Here is an 18,325-nt window from a genome sequence, read left to right as displayed (position 1 = left end):
GTATATCAGAGTTATGCTGATCATCCTCCCGTGCCTACAACAGGCCCGCACCACCAGCCCTATCGGAAACCCGACATTTGAACCAAAATGGAGAATAGAGAGATCAGAGGGTCCAAGTAAGGTCGAATCTGGCGACAGTAGATATAAATGAGAAATACCCCAAGCCTTTACTGGAGTTGCATAGCCTTCTCGCGACAAGCAGCTGGGGTGAAGCCATTTCCAACCTTCCCTGCAATGATACGCCACCGATCGTTCTCGTATTCGTGCATTGCCCGTTGCAGCCTTTGTACCTATTCCCTTCATTAGCATGTGAGAAAGACGTAGAAATGCACCAGGGAAATTCGAACCATTTCGTCACTCCAAGCCACATCCTTGGCCTTCAGCTTGGTGCAGTATCGGACTTGCAAGGTGCCGCTCGTTCGGCCCGGGAAGAAGTCTGCAATTTGCTTCCATGTCAGGTTTTTGTTTTCCTTCAGCTCCACTAGTAGAGCGTCTTCTTCGGGAGTAAACTTCAGTTTTGGACCTCGGGGCCTGGGAGCTGGATCCGGCATTCCAGGCTGGCCCACCACACTCGGCGGACCCGAGGGCAAAGGAGGCGATTCCACATTCACTCCATGACGCCCCGGGGCGCGCAGCGCTGCATGGGGCGGGAGTCGATGGTGATGGTGATGTTGCGGCAGGGCCACAGAGTCCGTGGGTCCGAATCCATGGTTTGACATGGGATGCTGCTGAGATGATGTGCCATGGACACCGAAGAGCATCTCGGGAGAATGCGAGGGTTCGTGAGGGGCATCGGCTGAGAGGACTGATAGCTGTGGCCGCAGGCCATGGTCGGGGTTCCCATCCTCTTCGGTCTCCGAATGAGGGCGTTTCTTCTCGCGCTGAATAGGCGGGATTTCGAAGCTGGCAGGTGGATACTGCACTGGAAGGTGTCGTGGGAGCATTTGGGGCGGGCCAAGGACAACGCTTTGCGAGATATCATGGACTGTTTGTTGCGGAGTGGCTGTTGACAACACGGTCGCGTTCGCATGATGTTGCTCAAATGCCGTCGTGCTATGAGAGGCCCCCTGAGAGAATGGAGGCTCGGACTGCTTGTGATGCTGGAGATGCGGCTGCTGTGCGTGGTAAACAAGCGTGCCTGCGTGTTCCTCAGGTTTGCAGGTAGCATGTTGAGAATAATCAATAGCATACTCTCGATACGGATCCGCCAGCGTCGCGGACATACATCTGCGCCGCTAGAGCCTAACAGCCCTGGCAGGCTACTGACTGGCTCTAGAAAAAAAAAAGTAAAGAAGGGGGAGAAAAGGAAGGAGGTCGAAGATGCTATCTCGACGGAAAAGGCCGTCACGAGATAGGCTGGCTGACTGTCGGAGTTCGTCCGATGAAGCGAAGAGTGACAGATCGTGAAATCCTCTGGGTCGAAGCAAGGATCAAAGCTTTGGCCATGTACAAACCGAACTTCTGAAGCCTGGAAGATTGGGATATGGACCGTTGGCTTTCAGAGCGTGAGGCGCGATACTATCTGGTCGTCAGAATTATAGGTCATGGATTGAATGACTCGCCAGCAACGTCAAGACACAACGATCGCTCATCCCAAGGTGCAGAAAGGAAGAGAGTAGCGAAGTCAGGTCGCAGGACATCGAACACATTTGAAAAACAACGGCAGAGAGAACGGAGAGAAGAAACAGAGGAGGAGAGTGAAAGAGGAAGCTAGAGGCGACACAGGGTCTGGCCACCAAGGGAAAGGGAAAGAGTCACTGGGCGAAAGGGATGGATAGATGGCTTACTAGTACTACTCACCGGGTCAGTGATGAGCGCGCCAGCTGGGAAGTCCCGAAAAAGACCGGTAATCTTCACCAGAGTCCAGACGCACCGACAAGAGGCCCGGCCCAACCAAATCTACTGAGAGAAGTTGGTGGTCTAATTCTCATGCCAGAAACTCCGCAGATAGGCTTGCAGCCCGTATCCCTCCGTCGTTTGAGATGCAGGATCTAACGGGGAAGAACAAGTGGAGGTTGATGCCGGGATGCTGCTTCCAGCTGCATGTAAAAGTCCCGTGCAGAGCAGTGATAGGGTAAGTGTTAGAGGATATATACGGCAGCGTAGACGGCCGATGAAAGGTTCTGGAAAGGGCAAATCATAATAAATAAGCTGTCAGAATCCATGGGGTAAAATTGACGAGACACGGAGACACTCCATATAACCCAAATCAGAAAGGTGCAGGTGGGCTGGCAGAAGAAATCGCCCATTTGACGGATCTGCGTTCCAGTCAAGCTTAGCTTGCAGAGGGACCCAGAGGGGACAACGGTCATGGATGCCAGCAGGACGAAGGATGAGGCTACCATTTGCCTTCCGCCGGCCCGTCTGGTGATTGCCAAGGCATGGCAGTGACTGCCGTAGAGGAGGAAATTAGGGCAGTAGTCGGGAGATACTGTGTACAAGTTTGAAACACGGCGAACCAGCCAAAGCTCAGGTAGACAAAGAGTCGCCCTCCATTCATCAATCAATCCATCACACTCTCTCTCTCCTCTTTCTGCCCCTCTCCCTTCCTTCGGGGCTCTACCGTCTCCAGCCCCGAGCAAACGCAGAAGCGGGGGGGAGATCCAAGCCCAAACCCATACGTAGGCCAGGCATAATCTGAAGTTAACTTATTGGATACGAACGTGAATGAGACGAGCGAGTCGGTGGACTCGGGTCAAGGGAGTCAAACCTGTTGTGCTGGTCTGCTCCTAACTCGCTCAGGAATTCGCCCCCTGTCAGAACAAGGACCGTCGTACGTCGACGCAGCAACTCCACTCAGCGAATACGCCAATGGCGGGTAGAGAACGGTCGTCGGCGAGACATCCACCTGGAAAAGGTGATTGGAATGACTAGCGGGAGGGTGCTAGCTTGCTCGGAGGTGGGCCATCAGGCTAAGCAGGGAGTTCCGGCCGAGCCTTTGTTTCTCGAGAGGGAAATGGAGTAACGACCCTGGTCTGGATAGTGTATATAAAAATCCCGTAGCCTGGAACGGGCGCGGGAAGCCAAGCCAACACAACACCAGTGAGGGAGTCAAGAAAGAAAGCGCGCGCGCGCGCACATCACGACTCCTCAATCACGCATGAACGATGTGCGGTGACTCCCATCGACTAAGAATACGACTCTATCGCGTAGGAGGAGAAAAAAAAATGATCGCGGGTCAGGCTCGAGCCTAAACCGTACCCACGTCTAGGTTCCCCTTTTTTGCCTGGCCTCACTTTTTTTTTTCTTGTACTTAATTTTATGTTATTTTCTTTTTCGTTCTTTTTGGGTCTCCGGCCCCCTTGGGTTGTGAGGCCAAACGAAGCTGGACTGGAAAGCCATGTCCCTTGTCAAAGGGGAGCAAGTTTGACCCTTCTGATGAGAGCAGGAGCCTTTCTGTCAACCTTATTTGCTCTTGATTCTAGGTCACCCTCGTGGACACAAGCCCCCGAGAACGGTCGGAGGCCGGGAGCTTAGCGCGTGGGTAAAATATGTGAGAGGTGGGTTGCCATGAATGTGTCTAATGTTTTAGTTCATTTTTATTTTCTTTATTTCCTTTTTTATGATATGATAGGCCGTGGGCGGGTGAGAGTAGTAGCAGTAGCTCGAGCTGTTTGTTGTTAAGGTGTAAGAGAGAGGCCCCGAGAGCCACCACCGTGTCATAGCGGTTGAGATGGAGAGAAGGCTACTCCATAGAGTGAGTTACGATTTAAGCATCCGGCTGATTCCTGATTATTGTCCCTGCTCGATCAATGAGCATCAACGGATGATAGATCATGGACACAGGCAGGAAGACAATAAGGGAAAATAATAAAATAAACCAACAAATAAAAAGAAAAAGGGAAAAACGGGCTGGGGGAGCTTATACTTTGTACACAACACGTAAGACCCCTCTCAGACTTCAGACTGAATATCGCCTTAACCTGTAGGGGTAGTAGTCTCAAGTAGGCGTGTACTCCGTACTCCGGACAGGATTGGCGTCGAGGTGGATCCCCCGTAAGCCCATCCATCGTATCTTGCAGTTGCAGGGCGAGTTCTTCCGATGGGTCTCTGCAATTTGACTTTCGTCCCGAGATTTCAGGCCATGAGGCACTGGTGAAACAGTCGAGTTTGATCACATTGCATCAAACCACCGAAATAAAATGAGCCCAACGCGAATGTCTTAGACGCCCCGACTAGCTGGCTGGATGAGTGCTTGGGCCAGACCGTTGGAAATGTACATCGGATCCAGCCGGAAGGGATGGTGCGGAGGAGGAAAAGTGAAGCAGGGGGGAAGTGAGAGGCGTTTTTAGTTAGCAGCCGTGCACGGCACAGAAGAGGGAGAGGGAGAAAACGAGAACGTGAGAGGGAAAGTGTTCAGTAGGACTAAGTAGGGTGGGGTGGGTTCAGACGGGCGAAAAAGAGGGAGAAGGAGCGAGAGGGAGAGGAAGAGTAGTAAGTAGGTGAGTGAGTGAGTGAGTGTGAGGGAGAGACAAGAATCAGGAGCACCCCCTCCTTCGTACTCCGTCTTTTTGCTCGGTCAAGTTCCATCAAGACACAAACACTGATCTTCCCACCCCGGCTTGAGAGAATAAAAAATACACACGTCAACTAACCCCCTCACCAAACTAGTCTATTGATATTAAGCATATTCCGGTCTAAAATTTATAGTAATTTTTTTTATTAGTATTACTAGACCGTTAATAACGATTAACCTACCCGGCCCAAAGTGGACTCACACATGGTCCATATTGATTGACAGTCTCCTCCGGCCCTCTTTAGCTCTGCTGCCCACCCACATGGTCGATCCCCTAAACTCCTAAAGCCCGGAATTGTATTATAGCTGCCTGTTGGATCTCCATATTGACCCCTCTACTCTACCTACAGTATACATGAGAACATCTACAAACCGATGACCACTTTAGGTAATTAACTTCTTAAACATACATCGCTACCTACATGTCTACTGTACATAGCGCAGCCATTTTTGCCCCATCCCCGCCACCGGATCTCCACTTCCGTTGGGCTTCTTCATCCCTCACTTGCTGCCAAGCATCGATATCAAAAAATGTAACCATAGTAAGACACATGAGAGGATTTTGTATACTGCGAACATCAAAAGAAAAGAAAACTTCGAGAGGGGAAAAAGACATGGCTTGAAGATATGGGAAATAATGTCAAAACAACGTAATCGTCCATATAAAAGGAAAAAGGAAAATAGTATCATGCAAACGCCATCCACACATCGCTCACGCAAAGTTATCAGAACGGTCAACCCATATATCTTCCAGTTCCGCAAAGTTCTGGAAGTGCAATGGACGATGTTGTTCATCGTAGAATCTCAGAGGGGTGTCGATCTTCACGTACACCGGCCGCTTCTCCACTCCGCCGAAGGAGCTGCCCATGAAGCTGTAGTTCCAGACGTTGTCTTCCGGAACCAGGAAGTATCCGCGGATCTTGTCACTGAGCAACAGCTGGCACTTCTCTCCCATGCTGGTCGAGAATCCTTGCGGTTGATCAGACGTGGTATCACGATTCTCTGCTCCCCATTTGTAGCCTTGGGGCGTGAGACCCCAGGCCGCAAGTGACACGGATCCAGGGGTGAAAGACACTGTCATGGTAACCGTCTTCTTATCCCAGGAGGAGTGGGCGTTCATCAAACGAGCATGCTGTGTAACATCCATGGCCGACATGTAAGGGGGCTCGTTTCCAGAGATGGTGTGGATAACACCCAGAGGTTCGAGGTTGTTGAGATAATCGTGCTGGGGCAGCTGCTGTGGCAACTGCACCTCACGCGTATTGCCCACCTGGGGGATCATGACAATGGTGCGGATTTCCTTCACCTGGTCGTTATCAGGAGGGGAGGTACCGTACAGGTATCCGGCAACTTGCACACGGAGATCTGCAATCGTGATGAAGCGCTTGAGGACGTTCTTCGGCATGATGTAGGTGTATCCCTCCTCCCGGACGTCATCCGACGAGATGTAGATGTTGTTAGACCTCGTACGAAGGTTGGACGTTGCGATTGCCCGTGTGCGCCACTCAGTCTTGGAAGCAAACGATTGCTGCTCGTACTGAGACGTGGTAGTGACGATGATATCCTCGCCACGGACGTTCTGTGTCTTCGTCGTAACAGCCGTGAGCTGCTTCTGCTCTTCCTGCTGCTTCTCGATCTCCGCGGCCTGCTGACGTTGAAGTGAAGGAGCACTGATCTCCATACCGAGGATGATATCCCGAACTTCACTACTCGTCAGACTCTGAACGTTGACATTGTTCTTCTTGCCGTAGTCGTTCAGAATCAAGTCACGCAATTGCACTTCAACCTTCATCCAATCCTCATCCGACAATGAAGGCCAGATATGATGCTCTTGGGTTATGACACTCTTGTCAGGTCTGAGGATAATCTTCGCCTTATCGATGTTGACGTGGAGAGCTCTCAGAATGAGAATCAAACGAGAGAAGGCAATGTAAGGTGAGATTGATTTCAGCCACTCATCGTAAAGGTTGAAGAGAACCATCTGAGGCTCCGTTGCCCGGAGAATCATATCCGCAAGCTTCTCAACCTTCATCGCGGCCTGGAAAGGAAGCTGAAGCTCGGAAGCTCGGATGGAAATGTTAGGGAAGTCAAGCAGGTGGACTTCCAAAGGATCCAACAGACCCTTACGGGTGACAATCAGCTGCTTCGGCTGCTCCTCTACAGGTAAGGATCGGATGAGAGCCGCCACTTCTTCTGCTGTCTTCCACTTGGCCAATTGACCCAGACGCTTCTGTCCAGCCCAGACACTAGTGTGAATGATCTTCAAGAACAGCTGTCCGGTTCTGGGATTGAAGATAAAGATAGCACCGTTGATGGGCTTGGTCGTCAAATTACCTTCGAAGGTCTTGTGGATGGTGACACGGTAGACATTGGTATCGTCAATGAACAGCTGGATCTGAGGGCTGAAGAGCTCCGAATAGTTCTGGGAGTTCAGGAACTCCTGGTTGCTTTCCGAAGCATAGAGCTGCAGACCCTTCCTGATACGTTCTCTCAAGACATACAAGGCAGGGTTCGCCTTCATGATCTTGGCCATAGCCTGCTGGATCAGGGTCTTCAGACCAGGGAAGTACTGACCATATGCCGAGTACAGGTTGTACGCGAGATCAATGCCAATCATCAAACCGGTAGCCGAAGGATAGATACTCATGCTGTCGGTGGTGTAGTCGAGATACTTGGCACGAACATATCTCTCGATGTCGTGGGAGTCATAATCACCATATCTCAACTGCACGTCAAGCCAGAACTTGTTTGTCGTGGTTGGCTCATAAACGTCCTTGGTATCGAAGAGCAAGGAAGGACGCGTGACGTTCCACTTGTTCGTTGCGAAAAGCAAAATGTCGGCGCAAGAGCTGTTCATCTTGTAAGACTTACGAGGATGGATAGTCTCCTTCTGGACTGTCTCGATACCCAGCTGCTGAAGCTCCTGATCGAAGACTTGGCACAGATCCATAACGACGGACTCGTGAATCTTCTGCCACAAGTGGGCACGGAAGATCTGAATCAACGAAATCTTCAAGGTCGGGATTTTACCGTGTAAGAAAATACCGGTAAGATCCAGCTGGACTTGGAAACCAACGTATACATTGGCACGGTTGATGGTAGGAGACCACCACAAAGTGAACCGACGGTTCGGGATCTGATTCAAACCGGATCTTTGGGCATTCGTAAGCTTCTTAAATTTCATCGATTCCTCGAAACCACTCGCTCTTTCCCAAAAGAGACCTTCCCATGATGGGAAGGCAGTTGCCTTAAAGAGGGTGTGCTCAAGAATGGTTTCGACACCACCAAGGGCCTGGATGACGTCGGTACGGTAAGCGTTCAAGTTCCACAGCTTTCCGTCATGCCTCTGACTAGTCCACCAGAACGGGTTGCTCTTCATCAGCTGGTATTGCTTGAATTCGGCGCGAAGACGGAAACCCTTGTCGAAGCTGAGCGTACTGCGATCCTTCTGGAACAGGGTGTTGATACGCGGCAGACCACGGTCCCAGCTGTCCTCCAAGTCCTCCAACGTCAAGCGGCGGTTCTGCTGCTGAGCCTCCTGCCGCTTCTGCGAATACTCCATCCACACTCTCTGAGAGTCAATGAACTCGGCTTCCCAGGGGATGATGTACCGGAAGATGTTCGGGATCAGGGTCTCTTCGTCATGTGACATACCCGCACGGAAGTGGGTGATGCCGGTATCCGTTTGCTTGGACCACCGCTTGTCGCTAGCCGGAATGAGAATGTGGGATCCAGAGATCATACCCAGACCTCCTAGTTCCTTGGGGGTGTAGAAAACGGCGGGAGGGAAACGCGAAGGCATCTTGGAGTTCAGACCAATCTTGACACGGGTCTGGATCTTGGTTTCGCACTTGACGATCGTATCCAGAAGGTTGACAGTGGATACAGCAGCTTCACGGTAGTAGGTGAAGAGTGCGATCAAAGCCGTGTTCCACTTGTTTGCGATCTTAGTGAAAGTCGTCGAACCGGACGACATGAGAATCTGACGAATCCGGTTGTTGAACTTCTGGATATCCTCCTCCGTGACCTGGAGGAAAGCATGAGCTGTGCGCTCCTTAGTCGAGTTATCGACCAGAGACCAAACGCTGTCCTTCACCGAGAACTCCTCATTTTGGTTGCGGCACTTAGGAAGAATGCGGACTTCGAATCCGGACATAGAGAACAGAAGGTTCGGGTTATCCTTGCTGTAGACACTGGCGAAAGTGTCATCCCATTCGATGGTAGTGATTGACCTGGGCAGGCGGTTCTTCAGATCCCAGAATACAGCGCGACCCAAGTTGACATCATGACGCATCAAACGCATGCGGCAATCACGCGGCCAACACTTCTTGTTCTTGTACCCGATGACATTTTCGAAGTTGGGATCGGGGTTCTCAGTCAAGAAGCGCTGAATCAAGTCTCGAGACTCATCGGCAGAAAATCGAAGGAAGACCCAGATCTTGTCGACGTAACGTGTGTACAGACGAATAGGATGCTTCGTCTCAGTAGCACGGTCTCTGAACTGCAGGAAGTCGTTGGGGCTTGCAGGGGGCCCAGCCATTTCACTAGCTCTCTGCAGACCGAGGAGCAGCAAATCGATCATCAGGCCATAGTACTGGAAAACGAAGCCGGAGAACTGCAGACCGCGAATCAAACCGTAGCTGTTGGTATGATTCATGTCCTTGTAGCTGAGCTGCACGTTGTTCTTGGAAGTGATGTAGTCAGCCAAGTTGTGGTCCATGATAAGGCGAAGCATGCGGTTCAACAAAGTAAGATCCATCTTCTCATAGACCTTGGACAGCTCGGTCTCGATCATAACGTTCGTCTCGCCATCAGCAGTCTCCCAGACATTGTCCAAGTTGTTGATACCCTGAGCCCACTTGTAAGTCAACAAGGGGGGCACCTCAGAGTCCGAGGGCTTGATCCAAGCGGGGAACAAGTGGCGCTGCTCTGCCTGGTACCACAGATACTGGTCGAGATAGGCGTCAGTGATCTTTTCGATGGGCTCCACGTCGTACACGGGATTGATATGGCTGTAATTGTCGTTCATATCAATGCCAACTTCCTTGAAGGCTCGCTGAGTCAAGAGGAAACGCTTGATTCTGGCTAGGGTCGTTCCAGGGGAATCGTACGCCTGTTCGATGAGAGCGAGCTCCTCACGCTGACTCTGGTTGAGTCTACCCTTGACGGAGTAGGATTCACGCAGACGCTCCAGAGCAAGGATCAGGATTTTGGTGTCATGCTTGTAAGAAACACTAGGGAAGGGGATCGGAGAGAACTTGCGAGACTCAAGCCAGTGGACCATAGTTGTGTAGATGGCCACAGCTTCCTCGGACGACACGTAGGGACCATCCTTAAGGTAGTTGTGTTGACGCTCTTGCTCAGCCTTGAGCCACAACCGGGTGAGTCGACCAAGGTTCTTCTTTGCAACTGTCTTATCAACGGTGGCACCACGACGGATACGTTCACGGTTGTAGTGAGCGACGGAAATCCACCAGTCGGCCTTGCTCTTGACGTAACGGAGAATAATATTCTCAATGGGCGCCGGAAGGCCAGGAACCTTCCAAGGGATGTTACTCTTCCAGCATCTCCATGCCTCCGACAGATGTTGGAGCACAGTGTTGACCTTGTTCTGCTTGATACCCTCGGGCATCATGTCCATGAGATCCGCCATGACAGATGCACGGAGTTCAAGATCGAAGTGAGACTCCACACGTTGCTTGGTGACAGTCTTGGCAACACCCTTGCTGTGGCGACCCTCGAACTGACGGGACAGCAGGTTTCCGAGCCATCTCTCGAGCAGAGGAATAATACCACGCATGAAGAAGAGCCAAACACGCCAGGCCGGGGCCCAGAATCCGCATCCAGGACCCTTACCCACAGGTCCCGAGTTGAAGCGATAGTAGATCAAATGCTTGAGATCCTTGCAAGAACGAATCTGGTGCATCAACTTGTACTTGTAACGGTACATACCAGTAAGCTGTCCGACGTGGTTGAAAGCATACAGGATGCCGTCAGCCAGCTGGAAGGCATCAATGTTACCCAACCGATATTGCACCTGAGCGTCGACAATCAACTTGGTGAGACGAAGGATTTCTCTCATCAAGTGGAAAGCGTTTCCGAAACGAGACTTCTTTCGCTCCTTGGTGGTCAAAGTCTTGACGGGCTTCAAGTTGAAGTTGTAGTCAAGGTGGAGGTAGGTCAAGTTCTTGCGGTGGATCAACAAGTTGAGCATGTTGAAACCCTGGCGGCAAACTTGCAGACCTGCTTCAACCCAATCAATCGTCGTCTGCTGGAAGAACTTGGTCGACTTCAAAGTCTTCAACAGATTCTGTTTGTTCTGGGCCTTGGGCTTCTTCTTGTGTAGCTCATTGAGGACGAACGTCTTAAGCAGCTTCTGGTATGAGACGCGAACCTTGACAGGCTGGCCCTGCGGGCAATGCTCCAGATACCACTGCTTCACGAGGGGAACATCCTGGGCGCGCACCATCTTGCCGGAGCGCTTGTTGAAGGGATGAGGGGCCCACCAGAGGGCAATGGCGGACGCGGTATCGGGTGTATACAATTCCTCATCGGAGAAGAACGGCTCGAAGTCGCCAGGGAGCTCGAAGTCGTCCTCGTTAATTCCTTCACCAAAGATCTCATCTTCATGGCTGACAGTGATATTCTTCGGCGCGACGGACCGGGAGGAGATAGGGTTGATGACGGGGTCGAAGTAGAAGGCGGGGAGATTAGGGTCGTCGGTGCGGACATATACAACTTGAGGGTGAGAGTACCAAGAAACCTTTACGCTTCTCGGAAGGGTATTGTACAGGAAGGGGTAGGCAACGCGGTATTCCGTGCGGATAGGGGCGCGGAAGATGATACGGTCGATGGCGTTGAATTCGCTGAAGTCCTCGTCATTGGGGTCAATATCCTTGTACAGGGGCTCGAAGCGAGGACCACCGGGGATAGCGACGTTCAGTGCCTTAGCAGTAAAGAAACTGTTCAAGTCAAACATGTGGAAGTAGTTCTGATCGACGACGTCACTGAGGAGTTGATGACTTAGTCGATACAGAGTAGCCATCTGGGGAAGTGTCAAGTTCCAGCTCTTGTAGCTCGGCCCATTAACATGGGGAGTATCCAGCAGAGGCCGGTGATCATAGAACCACTCATAGACAGGAGCATCCTCCGACTCATCAAGCTCCATCTGAATGGGTTCCAACGGCTCCACATCTTCAATGTTTTCCGACCACGATAGCGGAGGTTCTTCGTCGTCGAAAGGAGGGAAGCGCATTCTCTTGAAGTGTCTGCGATCACTCTTCTCTCGCCGCATGCACACCCACATGGTAGCCCATTGAGCGTGAAACACGGGCTCAATGACACGAGGAGTCTCATTGACCAAGGTAAGGCAACCATTAACATGATACAATACCTTCACTTCCCTAGCCGATTCCCAAGGCATGGGCATGTTCTCCAGCAACTTCAACACAGCATGGGGCATGAACTTAAGCGCACCGAGGTAGCTGCGCTTCTCATTGCTGAACTTCTTTTGCGACACATCGCCAATGTCCCGAACAATCTTTCGCAGATGCTCCGGGGGCATATCAGCCTTTTGTGTTTCGACAAATCCACCCTTTCTCTTCTCGCCAAACCGGTTCCGTTGCGTCCGCAGCCATTCATTCTTCTTCTGGGCAAACTTCGCGACAGTCGGATCCGCAGGCGGTTGATATCCCGGTGGCGGAGGAGCCAACGGCATCGACGGCGGCGCCGACGCACCCCAGCCCGGAGGCGGAGGGGGAGGCAATGATGCCATGGTAATGGGTTGTATATATGAAGGACACTCTCTGCTCTGATGGACGGGCTGGAAGTTTCGTGACTAAGTCGCGTCAAAAGATGCACGGAACGTGACTTATCGCGAGCTCATCGACTGCAGCTCAGCGACGCGAAAAAAACGGAATGGAGGAGGGGGGAATTAAAAAAAGTTGATAAAAAGAAATCGCGTCGGAGAAATGAAGCTTTGCCCCGAAGAAGATAAAACCACTCCTGGACGATCCCCTTCTCACGACGGGAAGGTGATAAGACAGCTTGCTCCAGTCTCTTCTTGCTTCTCCTGCCTTGTTTGATGAAGCAAGTCTGAAAAGAGGTGGCGGCTCTGCTTGGGCCGGTACTAGTCCGGATTGGGGTTAGCGCGTTCTCGCCAAATTAGCGCTAGCGCGGCCGCCCAGGGCTCCGAGCGAAACCCACACAAATCCAGATTACCGCGAGAATTCTACGAGGTCAACGACGACAACCGACGACGCCGCCGCCAATCTCTTGAGACCACCGACCTAGAGGTTCAAGGACAGACAAAATGGCGAACAACAGACTCCAATACGTGAGTATATTGAATCTCTGATTATTATATGAAATGGAATACTGATCTAATGTTCTTTTTCTCTGCAGCGCCGCCGGAACCCGTACGTTTGAATTTTCCCTCTTGATTCTACCCCCATCGTGCCTTTTGTCACACCCACCAAATTTTCTCTCTTTGATCGGTCGCTACGGTGCAATAACGATTTGTCCGATTTCGACGCGATGGACCGCTGCTTTGCTCTTGAAATTCTTTATATACGCCGAGATATTCATGAATAGGGTATTGATGGATTTTTGTTCTTCAGGTACAACACGCGGTCCAACCAGGTCCGCATCATCAAGACCCCCGGCGGTGAGCTTCGTTACCTTCACATCAAGAAGAAGGGCACTGCTCCCAAGTGCGGTGACTGTGGCATCAAGCTCCCTGGTGTGAGTGCTCCCGAATTATCTATGCTGAATGGTGGCGGTGGTGGTTGTGCGTGAACGAGCTGGGAAATGGATTATGGATTGAGAGAGTGTGTGCATGGACGATCGCTTCAAGCAACGCACAAGGAAACGACAACAATCAACATCATCACCACCACCACCACCACCACCACCATTCGCGATATAAAGGATATGAAGGAAGAGCAAAAATGGCTGATTGTATTACCCTTTTCCACCGATATAGGTCCCCGCTCTCCGCCCTCGCGAGTACGCTCAGATCTCCCGCCCCAAGAAGAACGTCAGCCGCGCCTACGGTGGTTCCCGCTGCGCCGGTTGCGTCAAGGACCGCATCGTCCGTGCTTTCCTGATTGAGGAGCAGAAGATCGTCAAGAAGGTCCTCAAGGAGTCTCAGGAGAAGGCTGCCGGCAAGCGCTAAATGCATCATAAATATCAATAAATGATGTTTTTTTGTGATTAGAGGAGCGAATTATGGAAAATTTTCTTTAAAAAATTTGGCTCGGTTCTAGGGTTCTTTCATTCTTCAATGAACAAAGAACGGCGCGGCTAAAAAATTGATCACGACGGGGTAATATGTACGGGTCGTGATTCCCAATGAATGAATTCTTCTATTCATGAAATGAGATTTCCATATTTTTTCACTCCTCGCTGTCTGTCCTTGGGATGTCGTTCTTTTTTTATTTTTTTTAAACCGTTCGCCGCTTCGATATGCTGAGGTGTGATGCGAATCGTGTTTCTTCGCATCACTCCACACCGTAGAACTTGGTCAAGTCCCCAGTCATCCCAGTCCGTATATATCTAATGCATGCATACATACACTGGCCATGGACTACACCGAAGAAGATTCCCGGGGTATCATAAACTACAAATTATAAACCATATTTCTCTCTCTCCCCTGAACGCCTACGTAAACTACTGGCTGCAGTGGCATGAAATAAGTAGTACTAGTCTTTCCCATTCCAAGCAAGCGACAACCAAAATCAGTCAAGCAAGCAAGCAATCAATACACGAACCAATCCACCAACCAAGATACAGTAGATAGATAAGTCGATCGATCAAAGTGACTACCTAGGTACATAAGTGTGTTTTGTGTAAATAGTAGTAGTAGTAGTAGTAGTAGTAGTAGTAGTAGTAGTAGGTCCATTCTCTGCACAACCAACCGAAAGCGGAACCGATGGCATATCTCCTCGAAGTCGTAAAAAATAAGAGTAAGTGGTGCTGTGAAACCACTCGGCACGTGTGTTTTATAAAAAAAAAGAAAAAAAAAAAAACGTAGTAGTACTAAGTCAGTTAATTGACTTATCGGTGGGAGGTTTGATTTTCAAGGTTGATATATATACATATATTGCTAAAGTCAGGTACAGTTATGGTATCCTGAACTATTTAATTCGGCCGAGTTGAAACATAAGTACCTATGTTCATATTTATCCACCCCGTTCGCTACTTAGCGTGCTTCGCGGAGCACTACACACTTCACGCGTCCAGTTTCGGACACTACACCCTTAATGGGAGGATAGAGGTAGGTACATTGAGAGGGAGGGGAGAGGGAATAGCAAACACCAAGAAAAGAAAAGAAAAGAGAAGAAAAGAAAAGAAAAGAAAAGAAAAGAAAAAAAAAAAAGCCGCAATACTAAATGCTGCTACTACTACCCGGGGATGTCAAGACTCCGGGCACCTGGTTCAGGATGAGTGGGAAGAAAAAAGAAATGGGTAGGCTTTGGTGTTTGTGATACCTGAGCATATTTCCTTGGATTTGACCCAGCAGGTCCAGTTTATTCTGTTAGGTGGCAGGTTGGGAGACGTAGTTGATCATAGGTTGGCGCTAAGTAAGATACGTTAACGCAGAATGATTTGACTGCCCTGCATAATTGCCATGTCTGGGCATTATCCAGCACAGCATAGCATACTACCTACAGGAAGTAAGTCATTTGGTGAGGGGGTAGGTAGTACATACCTAAGACAAGGTGAGTAACTCGGACCGAGAGGATGAGGGATCATCGGAGTAAGGGCAAATATATAATGGGGTTACTATCATACGGTAGTAGTAGTTTTACCACCACCCTAGTCAGTGGGCCCCTCGTATCCATTAATATCCCTACTTACCCATTGTCTCTATCCTTCGCAATGCTCGGGCGGTCTTTGTCTCCATTGTGTGTGAAGAGGTAGTAGTGAGTGACCGTAAGCACCTAATCAGCAATGATCAAAAACGGGTCAATGATTGTTTCAACACCTCCTCTTTCCCCCAAAAAGGAATTCTGGCGGCAAAAGAATCAATCCATGAATTATACATCATGATGACAGATTCGCACACATCTAGTCTGGTCACTATTGAAATAATCCTGGACCCCTGTTCGCCTGCAGATGGCATGCAGCTGACTGACATGAATGACAGTCTAACAGGCGCGTTAGCCATCGGTCGTTCGGGGGTCGGTTGATCATCCGACATGAAAAGAATCCCCCCTGCGGCTACTGCTGCTACTGCTGATTTTCTGCTGTGGTGGTGCTGTTTGGGCCCTTCCGTCAGTGAAACGAGATACGGTAAGCAGATGGGCATTCACTTGGCGCTGAAATCGTGGCGGAGTAGGCTAGCAAGTAGTAAATTTAGTAAGGAGTGCTTCATGCTCTTGATGCTGTTTGACAGGGAGATCGACCAGCTAGCTGTGTTGATTTCTTGGTTTGTTGAGCTCCATTTGAATGGCAGCAGCAGCAGCAACAACAACAACAACAACAACCCAACAGTCAGATCAACTTCAACTGACTGCTCTCACCGTGCGTTAGTGCTCATTTCCGGCATCTTGAACTTCCGATGATGCGAAAGGGACAAGAGGGCAAAAGGTCACATGTGATGCTGGGAATGGCTCCATCTGCCCCTTTTTCACTCTGGCTCATCCATGCCATTCCATGTACTATTCCGTGTCCTGTGCCCTCCTCTCAAGCGATAAGAGAGGATTTTGAGGTGGAAGGGGAAGTGGCTTGAATAATTTGTCTCTGCTTTCCGATGGAGTATCACTGGGCGTCCTGTCAATGTGTGTATGAAGGATGATGCACTTGCCCTTCGCCGAAGCGGGGTGCGAGGGAAATGACCAAAGAAAGGAAAAGAAGGTATTGGTGAGAGAACCAGATCCGTGGGAAGTCCGAATTGCAATCCATCTCTCATAATAGTGAGATGATAATATTAATCTAAAAGCATATGATTTGTGTATCAGGATTCTACCCAAGCCAGCCTGGCCCGACAGATACATACGGCGACACGCTCAGCAAGCTTCTTTGGCCCAGTCGCTTGGCTCATCCGGCATGTGCTGAGGGTGACACCAGCCTTAGCCGCTGCTGTGACGGTCTTGAATCAGATATAGTCTCGTGGTCAAGTAACCCTAAAATATGAAGGGGATGCTATCGTTGTCTATCACGACGCTAAAGTATCAAGTAGCATGGTGTAGACTATTCTGATCCGGAGGGATTGGCAGGCATCACACCGTTATGGACCGGTCAAATGAAAGGCACGGGGATGGGAGGTGCCACACTTATGCAAGATTCAGGATACATCCCGGCAGTGTCTGATGTCGAACCGAGAAGGCAAAGAAGGCAACTACTTACATCTGACTCGATCGGGTTTCATTGTCATCCTGTACCTTGGATGGTCTAGACGATTGGACCACGCTATGTCGGATCCTCAAATCATCACAAGTGGTCTGAGTACTATACAATCATCAAGTACTTGGATCGCACTGTGGCCTTCCAATGGTCACGACTGCTGCGATTGGTGAAGAGGGTGGCAAGGGATCGCGAACACTCGGAAAGGCGAGTGGGTTCCTGTGAGAGGGGGGTTTCTTCTGTGGCGTCCAACTGCTGATTCAACTTGCGGATGCTATCAGGGATTTGGGGAATTCGTGGCTCTTTGGAAGACACAACTGGCACTAGTTCTTCACACGGATAGGGACAATCTCATTGATCCCTCGGCCGATTTCTCGCTAGCCGCCACTGTTTAAATATGTTTCTTGCATCTTGGCAGCCATGTTGGTGATTAAAAGGCCATGTGAGAGCGAATATGCAGAGGCAGTCAGTCATGATAATCGTATATCGGACCCCCCGGTCTGATACGGTTCTAGACTTCAACCCAGCGCCTTGGTCAATCTACCTATTAACGTGCCAGTTGACATTTCCCTAACATGGCCCAAGCGTGCTTAAGCATAGTGCTCACATGCGGACGCATTCCATCCGGCTGTCCATGCGGTGGGCACCGAACTGTTGCCGATTAGCCTTAGACATTCGGCGCGGCCCGTTCTTCGAAAGTCAAAAGTTACATTAAGGTAGACTAGAAGGGAGAAACCAGAATTGGAAGCGGGCTATAGGGCCAGAAGGTACTTTTTGCGCGCTGTTGCACCGCGTTACAAAAGTCGGGCGCGCAAGTTCAAAGTTTAATAGCCGCCTTGGATACCCACCTGATATGAAGGATGGCTAAAGGGGAAGGAAGATGCACCACGCCGGAAGTGAAGAAAAAGACGGGAAATCGAGACAAGAGGGGTCGAAAAAGGAATGAAAGACCAGGGATGACCTTGCCAGTCAGAGGACCGCATTGATCTAGACCCGGCGTTCCTCGGGGTATATCGCAAAGGGGCGCTACTCCCAAGCGAGTAAAAGGTAGCGTAGCGCAGCCCGATGTATGCGAGATGGGGAGAAAGTCGATGTGTGTCCTAATAGCTAGGTAGCAGTTGACTCTTGAGCTGAGTTCTGAGCGTTCCGCATACTTGGAGAGCGACCACCGACCAGATAGCCCGGTCACAACGGATCACTGTCAGTGACGTTGGTTTGACCTTCAGAAGAGTCCTGTCACTGGGATCGAGACTTCCACAATCTGCAGGAAGAAGCTCATGCATTTGCTAGAGTGGGACATGACACCAAGCCTGCATCACTGACGGGCGTTGTCATGCTAGGTACCTTCTCATTGAGGCGCAGGATGAGATTTCACCCTAATCGATATCCTCGCAAAGGCTCCACACCCTTGCGACTGTCATGCAGCGACTAGTTGTAGCTAAGCAGGCATGCTACTCTAGT

General features: G+C 50.4%; 6 protein-coding genes across 6 annotated transcripts; 4 read left to right on the top strand and 2 right to left on the bottom strand.

Annotated features, from left to right (window-relative positions):
* Nucleotides 1-167: 167 nt before the first annotated feature.
* Nucleotides 168-1,223, bottom strand: BO83DRAFT_306663 (SANT/Myb-like DNA-binding domain-containing protein; the record flags this gene model as incomplete). The annotated part of the gene is made up of 3 exons (XM_025527304.1): nt 168-290; nt 348-476; nt 567-1,223. 3 exons carry the CDS (start codon nt 1,221-1,223, stop codon nt 168-170), a joined length of 909 nt encoding a protein of 302 aa, XP_025391160.1.
* Nucleotides 1,224-1,276: 53 nt separating this feature from the next.
* BO83DRAFT_375957 (uncharacterized protein) lies at nt 1,277-1,800 on the top strand. The gene has a single exon (XM_025530595.1). It carries the CDS (start codon nt 1,484-1,486, stop codon nt 1,712-1,714), a length of 231 nt encoding a protein of 76 aa, XP_025391159.1. The 5' UTR covers nt 1,277-1,483; the 3' UTR covers nt 1,715-1,800.
* Nucleotides 1,801-4,913: 3,113 nt separating this feature from the next.
* prp8 (U4/U6-U5 snRNP complex subunit PRP8) lies at nt 4,914-10,485 on the bottom strand. Its single transcript, XM_025530594.1, has 2 exons — nt 8,757-10,485; nt 4,914-8,684 (listed from the first exon to the last, which is right to left on the bottom strand). Exons 1-2 carry the CDS (start codon nt 10,464-10,466, stop codon nt 5,229-5,231), a joined length of 5,166 nt encoding a protein of 1,721 aa, XP_025391158.1. The 5' UTR covers nt 10,467-10,485; the 3' UTR covers nt 4,914-5,228.
* Nucleotides 10,486-12,738: 2,253 nt separating this feature from the next.
* BO83DRAFT_375952 (60S ribosomal protein eL34) lies at nt 12,739-13,914 on the top strand. The gene is made up of 4 exons (XM_025530593.1): nt 12,739-12,851; nt 12,920-12,933; nt 13,135-13,258; nt 13,500-13,914. Exons 1-4 carry the CDS (start codon nt 12,828-12,830, stop codon nt 13,689-13,691), a joined length of 354 nt encoding a protein of 117 aa, XP_025391157.1. The 5' UTR covers nt 12,739-12,827; the 3' UTR covers nt 13,692-13,914.
* Nucleotides 13,915-14,585: 671 nt separating this feature from the next.
* BO83DRAFT_201111 (uncharacterized protein) lies at nt 14,586-15,123 on the top strand. Its single transcript, XM_025526641.1, has one exon. It carries the CDS (start codon nt 14,688-14,690, stop codon nt 14,985-14,987), a length of 300 nt encoding a protein of 99 aa, XP_025391156.1. The 5' UTR covers nt 14,586-14,687; the 3' UTR covers nt 14,988-15,123.
* Nucleotides 15,124-15,578: 455 nt separating this feature from the next.
* BO83DRAFT_201109 (uncharacterized protein) lies at nt 15,579-16,131 on the top strand. The gene has a single exon (XM_025526640.1). It carries the CDS (start codon nt 15,718-15,720, stop codon nt 16,081-16,083), a length of 366 nt encoding a protein of 121 aa, XP_025391155.1. The 5' UTR covers nt 15,579-15,717; the 3' UTR covers nt 16,084-16,131.
* The last annotated feature ends 2,194 nt before the right edge of the window (nt 16,132-18,325 follow it).

This window comes from Aspergillus eucalypticola, assembly GCF_003184535.1.
Source record: "Aspergillus eucalypticola CBS 122712 chromosome Unknown BO83scaffold_5, whole genome shotgun sequence".
Lineage (NCBI taxonomy): Eukaryota > Fungi > Ascomycota > Eurotiomycetes > Eurotiales > Aspergillaceae > Aspergillus > Aspergillus eucalypticola.
Note: the sequence above shows the minus strand (reverse complement) of the source record. Positions and strands in the feature narration are given on the sequence as shown.